The 8,646-nt window shown below is 33.4% G+C and overlaps 1 protein-coding gene across 2 annotated transcripts in view; it reads left to right on the top strand.

The window, feature by feature from the left end:
- The window catches only part of LOC107659092 (protein unc-13 homolog B-like), a 50,687-nt gene that overhangs the window by 35,768 nt on the left and 6,273 nt on the right, over positions 1 to 8,646 (top strand). For both annotated transcript variants that reach the window (XM_016447928.1, XM_016447922.1), the window contains one exon: positions 8,424 to 8,516. In XM_016447928.1, the coding sequence (XP_016303414.1) occupies positions 8,424 to 8,516 (93 nt within the window). The remainder of the gene's footprint in view (positions 1 to 8,423; positions 8,517 to 8,646) is intronic.

Raw genomic sequence — 8,646 nt, 5'->3', positions numbered from 1 at the left:
TCAATGTTACTTCTTTGTAATTATTTGTGAAATTTACTAGCAATTTCTGAGTGAAAATTGTTTTGAAGTAAATCCTATACCAATTTTCTCAGTGTAGGCCAAGCCAATATTTTATTTTATTCGACCCACATTAAAAAGTATTTACAATGTTTTAGACATTTAAAGGTCAATGAAGAAGCACTTGATTTCCGTCTTTGTAAATTGACTTTAATATTTCATCCAATATATCCAGTAACCCTGATTCTGTATATGACTCATTTACTCTGTCACAGTGAATAGATGTTTTTCAGGTGTTTTCTGAGTGAAGGATGAGTGATTTGCAGATACATGCAACATGTTTGAGTCTCTCAGTAACCAGTGCGCTTGTTTCTCCGTTCAGCAATATTTCCATGCGGGTGGAAACGGTCTCAAGAAAACCTTCCTGGAGAAGAGCCCCGATCTCAAGTCCTTGAAATACGCCCTCAGCCTTTACACTCAACCCACAGATGCCTTGATCAAGAAATATATATGCACCCAAACCTCTCAAGGTAAGAGCATTCTCGCTGTCATGAGAGAGAGAGAGAGAGAGAGAGAGAGAGAGAGAGACAGAGAGCGAAATACAGAGAGAGAGAGATTTTTTTATTTTTATTTTAAAAACTTTATTATACATTTAAAATCTTTCACATATTATTTCATTTTATAATATCACCAAATATTAAAGCATTATTATCAACTTTACAGAGTGCTTCTCCATTTGTCCAAATCATTTCAAAGTCCAGTAGATTTTTCATACAAGAATAAGAAGAAAAATCATGTTTAATTCTTGTTTTTACAAGTCCTTTAAAAAACGTAACTATATTACAGCTATTTCCAAAATCAATTTTCTGTTTTCCACTTAAATAAATAGACATCTTTGCTTGACCTCTAATAAAATTCAGCAAACGCCCCATTCTTTTCTTTATTTTAGACTTCTTAAAACCTTCTTAAATAAATTACTTTGCCATGGAGTATCAGAACAATGTACCAACAATGTTTTTTGTTCAACACTTTTACACACACTTCATACAAATATTTTCCACAAGTAAACTTAATATTTCTGTCCTTCAAATTGTTTGATACTGTTAAAGGACAGTTCCGTATCTGGTAAATCCGGAGAAATCATCATTGCTGGAAAATTGTCCTCTGCGTATTTTTTTCAGCCGATACACATCTGGATTGGATAGACAGTTTTCCCCTCTTTGTCTCATCTGGCTGATTCAATAAACAAGGTCTGATCAGGGAAGTAATCAGTGACTTCAACATTCCGCTTCCCATTGGTAGACTGTAGAAAGCTTCTCACTTTCTCCAAACTACAGCCACTAAAATCTTTCTTCATATTCACATTAGTAAATGAATCAGAAGATTCTCTCTCACTGTCCGAACCTGATATGTCATCAACACTGTAAGGTTCTCCACAAGCCCCAGTTTCTTGTCCATATTTGTGACCCTGGACCACAAAACTAGCCATAAGGGCCAATTTTATGAAATTGAGATTTATATATCATATGAAAGCTCAATAAATACGCTTTCCATTGATGTATGGTTTGTTAGGATAGGACATATTTGGCTGAGATGCAACTATTTGAAAATCTGGAATCTGAGGGTGCAAAAAAATCTAAATATTGAGAAAATCATCTTTAAAGTTGTCCAAATTAAGTTCTTAGCCATGCATATTACTGATCAAAAATTAAGTTTTGATATATTTACGGTAGGAAATTAACAAAATATCTTCATGGAACATGATCTTTACTTAATATCCTAATGATTTTTGGCATAAAAAAAAATCTATAATTTTGACCCATACGATGTATTGTTGGCTATTGCTACAAATATACCTGTGCTACTTATGACTGCTTTTGTGCTCCATGGTCACATTTGTTCCTTTCTCAGGCTCTTTTCTGTTGTTACCACTCACAATCACTTGTTCTGTGTTATTTTCTTCCTCGGCCCTTTCCACAGTACCATTATTTTGAGTTTCTTTTTCTGGACATGAATGCATTAAATGTCCTTCTTTGCCACATCCAAAACACTTCAAGTTTTCAGTCGATGCAAAAGTCACATGATCAAACCCGTCGATCCTGAACTTCAGAGCAATATTCAAATCCTCTACACCACTCTTCAGTACCACGTATATTTGTCTCCTGAACGAAACATGTTTCACCAATAGCGATTTACAGCCTATAGAGGGATCTTTTTTAAGGCTGAGACAATCTGACCATGTCTTGAAAGTTCCCTTTCTATAATTTCATCCTTAATGAAAGGAGGCACATTTGACAACAATACTTACTTCTCTGGATTAACGAGAGGAAACACTATCACAAAGCTACACTCTAAAAAATGCTGGGTTGTTTCAACCCAACTTTGAGTCAAATATGGACTAACCCAACATCAATGAAAAATAGTTTCACTCTGCCCACAAAAAGTACAACTGTCTATTACTTGGGGATTCAAAATAGAAATTAAATGCATTAACTGCAACAATGCCATGCAAAATCCTCCACTGCAAATCTCCAATACATTTTGTCAATGGTGGCTTGTATAACGTACCCCACATTGATTTAAAATTAGAAGCAACACATCAATGACTTCACCATGAATTATCAGAACGATGTACCAACTGTTTTCTGTTCAACACCTTTACACACACCTTATAAAAATATTTTCCACAAGTAAACTTAATATTTCTGTCCTTCAAATTGTTTGATACTGTTAAAGGACAGTTCCGTATCTGGTAAATCCGGAGAAATCATCATTGCTGGAAAATTGTCCTCTGCGTATTTTTTTCAGCCGATACACATCTGGATTGGATAGACAGTTTTCCCCTCTTTGTCTCATCTGGCTGATTCAATAAACAAGGTCTGATCAGGGAAGTAATCAGTGACTTCAACATTCCGCTTCCCATTGGTAGACTGTAGAAAGCTTCTCACTTTCTCCAAACTACAGCCACTAAAATCTTTCTTCATATTCACATTAGTAAATGAATCAGAAGATTCTCTCTCACTGTCCGAACCTGATATGTCATCAACACTGTAAGGTTCTCCACAAGCCCCAGTTTCTTGTCCATATTTGTGACCCTGGACCACAAAACTAGCCATAAGGGCCAATTTTATGAAATTGAGATTTATATATCATATGAAAGCTCAATAAATACGCTTTCCATTGATGTATGGTTTGTTAGGATAGGACATATTTGGCTGAGATGCAACTATTTGAAAATCTGGAATCTGAGGGTGCAAAAAAATCTAAATATTGAGAAAATCATCTTTAAAGTTGTCCAAATGAAGTTCTTAGCCATGCATATTACTGATCAAAAATTAAGTTTTGATATATTTACGGTAGGAAATTAACAAAATATCTTCATGGAACATGATCTTTACTTAATATCCTAATGATTTTTGGCATAAAAAAAAATCTATAATTTTGACCCATACGATGTATTGTTGGCTATTGCTACAAATATACCTGTGCTACTTATGACTGCTTTTGTGCTCCATGGTCACATTTGTTCCTTTCTCAGGCTCTTTTCTGTTGTTACCACTCACAATCACTTGTTCTGTGTTATTTTCTTCCTCGGCCCTTTCCACAGTACCATTATTTTGAGTTTCTTTTTCTGGACATGAATGCATTAAATGTCCTTCTTTGCCACATCCAAAACACTTCAAGTTTTCAGTCGATGCAAAAGTCACATGATCAAACCCGTCGATCCTGAACTTCAGAGCAATATTCAAATCCTCTACACCACTCTTCAGTACCACGTATATTTGTCTCCTGAACGAAACATGTTTCACCAATAGCGATTTACAGCCTATAGAGGGATCTTTTTTAAGGCTGAGACAATCTGACCATGTCTTGAAAGTTCCCTTTCTATAATTTCATCCTTAATGAAAGGAGGCACATTTGACAACAATACTTACTTCTCTGGATTAACGAGAGGAAACACTATCACAAAGCTACACTCTAAAAAATGCTCCTTTCCCTCTGCAATCACTCACACACCAAAGCTACAAGATATAGCAACAATACACACATAAAAAAGAAAAGTAACAGACCGTAAAATTGAGAAAAAGCTTCAGTCACACTTCGATTCACTCTCCACTCGCTCCACAAACGCCCACGCAAGAAACACTTATTTTTTGTAACTCAGATTTTTATTTTAATTTTAGTCATTTTGTTTTGTGCTTTTGTTTGTATTTATTTTTATTTTTTTTTAGTGAAAATCATCTTTCAATTATTTGTAATATTTCTATTTATGTGATGCATATTATTTCAGTTTTAGTAATTATGTAGTTGATTTATTAATTTTTATCTGTCTTTTTTTTTTATTTAACTATAATTAATTTTCTATTGTAATTTATAATTGTATTATTTCAGTTTTACTTTTAGTAATTGTATTACTTAATCTTTTTTCAGTTAGTTGCTAAGGCAATATATCTATTATATTAATATTACTAGTTTATTTCATTTTGATTTCAAATAAAGAAATGTTTAATAATTTTTAGTTAACAACAACACTGTGAAGGCAGTTGCTAAGACACTACACAGCAGGTTTTGGAACAGAGCCATCGTGCCTGCCCACAATGCAGTTTGCTTGAATTGACTTTCCATCATGACCAGTGAACCAGAAGCGATATTTCTTCTTAACTCATTATTTTATTGTTCTGCCAACAGACAGTAAGTTTGGCAAACTATTTATTTTGAAGATAGTAAATGAACTTCACTTGTTCAACTTGACTTAAACATGCAACTAAATGAGGTCATGTGACAACCATACTACTATTTGAGCTAAAATACTATTTCAAACACTTATTTTTAATAGCATACAGTATATACAGTATTGTGCAGTACTCTCTCTCTCTCTCCTAAGGCCAAAGGCTGCAGACAGAATATGATTTCTAATGTGTGATGCACAGTTTTGTGTGTGTTGAGTTGAGGATGTGTGTTTATAATTAATCAAACTTCATGTTTAGAGTTATTGATCACTGCAGTTCTGGGGTTTTCTGTTAGCGCAGGTGATGGATTTCTGGGATATCTGGGCTCTTTTGGTTCAGATGGAGAATCTCTAGGGATTTTACGCAGCAGACACGTCACACTCATTTTTTAATGCACTGTTAGGAAAAGTGTCTTTAAACTGAGCTAAAACTGAATCTAACAGCATTATATATGTATTTATACATTGGCAGTCAAAAAATTTGGAATAATTATGATCTTTAATGTTTTTGAAAGAAGTCTCTTAAGCATTTATTTGATCAAAAATACAATAAATTAAAAAATACTTGGTAGCACAACTGTTTTCAACATTGATAATAATCAGAAATGTTTCAATATCATATATACACTCTAAAAAACAAATGCTGGGTTGTTTCAACCCAACTTTGAGTCAAATATGGACTAACCCAACTTTTGGGTTAAAAATTTAATTAAAAGATATAACCCAACAGCTGAGTTAGTCCATATTTGACCCAATGCAAAGCATTTTTTAGAGTGTATCATTCAATGTTATTCCTTTTTCAACAAACTCATTCATTGTCTAAAAACAAGATGACAGCGCTGTTCATCCTTGATGCAGACCATATGCTATTATATCCAACAACTTTTCCAATCGCTGTACTAACTTCCTCCACTGAGCTTTCAACACCAACTGGCACATCAGAAATGTTTCTTGAGCAGCAAATCAGCATATTAGAATGATTTCTGTAGGATCATGTGTCGGGTTTTGGAACACAGAAATAAATTACATTTTAACAGATATTAATTTAGAAAAGTGATTTTGAATTTTAAGTAAATGCAGCCTTGGTGAGCAAAAGAGACATATAAAAAAGATGAACAAAATCTTTGTGTGTGTGTGTGTGTGTGTGTGTGTGTGTGTGTGTGTGCCTCTACGCCTCTACCTTACCCACAATCTACAGTTGCAAATACATTTGTGTGCATCTTCCTAGATATGTTGCCCTGCATTTCAATCAGATGATGATATGAAGTGATAATGATGTGCAAACCCACTGAGAAATATAAAGCAGGTTATTTCGCCTTGATTTAAATTATGTGTTCATCAGAAGTCTAAGTCTGCCTATGCAGGAATATCAACACAATTTAATAAGCACTTCCATAGTTTGCTGTGACCTCTGACTCCTTCAGACAAGTTCTGGAAGTAATCAAGGGAACATCTCCTGCAGCTCGTTCTTTCTGGACTCACTTTAAATTCCCTCCAGAGACAGCTTTATTTTCTTTGTCTGTGAAAATGTGTCCTGTGGGTCTGAGAGATGGACGAGAGCCTGTCACTGAATGATTCTGGACTGAAGTTTTTCAGTCTGATAGTCTACAGAGGAGAGAAGAGATTGTTTTTGATTTTAGTGGTCATATCAGGCATTTTTTTTATTACTATTACTTTGGTTTTCTCCTTGAGTCCTGAAAGTCTAAGAAGATCAATGCAAATTTGATTCTTCATGATATGAACCCTTTAAAAAAAACTTAATGTCAAAATTATGCATAAGTTTATGCAATAAAATTTTGGTGATTACAACATTTTTCAGACTTTATCATTTGTAGCATTATTGTAAACTTTTTTTTTTTAATCTAAAATGGCTTATTTCATATATTTCTGTGCTTTTTTTGTACTTATTGTATGACTTATCTGTGAGAAGTGGGAAATGTTTTCATAGAATAGAATAAATAAACAATATTATATAAAAAGTTATTTTTATTATACATATAACAATATATGCATATTGCACGCTGCATATTGTATAATATATTGAATATAATTGAGTATAATAATAATATTATTATTATTATTATTATTATTATTATTATTATTATTATTATTATTATTATTATTATTATTATTATTTTGTGTTTGTATGTATGCTTATTACTAGTTAGCAATGCTTTTCCTAGCAGATAATGTTCTAAATTGAATTTACCATCTCGGTTTATTCTTTATTATTATACTTTAATAAATATTGTTGGTTACTAGTTAATATCAATTATATAGTGATTTATTGGTGCATTGGTAAAGTGATCAAGCAAATTTAGGCTATTTATATAATATACTGTATATGATAATATAACAATTTTAAATAAATTAAATAGGATTGATTAATATTATTATATTTTTTGTATTTGTTATTATAATAGTTAGCAATTATTTTCCTTGCAGACAATGTTCTAAAGTTAATTTACCACCTGTTGATTTACTAATAATTTAATATTTATCATTAATTGCAATTGCAACAGTTTGATTAGTGTTCATTAGCATTATTGTTTAAGTTTGTTTGCATTTCCAGCCTGGAAAATAAATCTTCAGTTAGAGTTAGTTTGGCTAGATGTGGCCTTGACAGTTTCCCTGTTTGCTGCAAACCTTGAAGGCCAAATGCAAAGATACAAAACACAGCGTTCACTCCTCCATTATTCTCCCGTTCAGAGCGATCTGTCTGGATCTACTCCAGAGAGGACTGAGTTAAATTTTTCCAAAAATATAGTCTAAACCAACAACCATCTCGAAATCCATTAGACTAGAGTTATGGGATTGTGAATTCTGGGGTTTGACAGTCTACAGCTATTAAAGATGAATCGAGGGGAAATTAATCTCTCTTAGGATAGATTATATTGACTTTTCGTAAAGATAGCAATGACTCATTTTAATTTATTTTTTTTTTTTCAAAACAGCCTTAAAGCATCTGCAGCTCTCCAATTTCTCTCTAATAAAGTTAAGCAACTTGATTAGCTTTATTGACTAACTAAATGCTACTTAACACCAGTTTTGTATTTTTGAGCTTCTCTTATGTGTAGTATAAGTTGGTTTATATTGTTGTATCAGAAAGAATTAGTATATACAGAAGTGAGAAATACAAGGTGTGTGTGCGTGTGCTTGTGCGTACGTGCGTGCGTGTGTGTGTGTGTGTGCGTGCGTGCGTTCTATTTTGTATATGTTTTGTTCATATTTATATTTTTGTAGCAGTTCTTATATTTTTTTTAAAGTAGGTTATAAATTATTATTATTTTGTTTATATGTATGTTTTCTTTCTTTTTGTAACATTGTGTGTGTGTGTGTGTGTGTGTGTGTGTGTGTGTGTGTGTGTGTGTGTGTGTGTCTGATTATCTGTCTGTCTATCTATCTATCTATCTAGATTTTTTTGTGTGTGAACAGATTTTACATATCTTGGTTATAAATTATTATCATTTTTTATTATTTGTGTGTGTTTATATGTTGGTTTATTTGTCTTGGCAGATAATGTTCTAAAACATAATTAATCACAACAGTCTCGTATGTCAAGCTGAAGCACATTTCATTAATCACTCTATCTATGGATTTATTGTGTATTTATTTAGTGTAGTGTGTGTTCAGTGTGTAATGCATGCTCTTATCTGACATACTGTATGATGTTCATGTGTCTCAAAACTGATTCCAGGTCAGTCCACGTCTGGATCCATCGGGGAGGTCGCCATCCAGGTGGACCTGATCTCACACCCCGGCACTGGAGAGCACAAAGTCAGCGTCAAAGGTAACACACACATGCACACACAGACCCACACTCACACGCGCACACACGCACGCACACACACACACTCACACACACACACACACACACACACACACACACACACGCACACACACACGCACACACACACACG

Source organism: Sinocyclocheilus anshuiensis, unplaced genomic scaffold, assembly GCF_001515605.1.
Source record: "Sinocyclocheilus anshuiensis isolate Anshui unplaced genomic scaffold, SAMN03320099.WGS_v1.1 scaffold1010, whole genome shotgun sequence".
Classification (NCBI taxonomy): domain Eukaryota; kingdom Metazoa; phylum Chordata; class Actinopteri; order Cypriniformes; family Cyprinidae; genus Sinocyclocheilus; species Sinocyclocheilus anshuiensis.
Note: the sequence above shows the minus strand (reverse complement) of the source record. Positions and strands in the feature narration are given on the sequence as shown.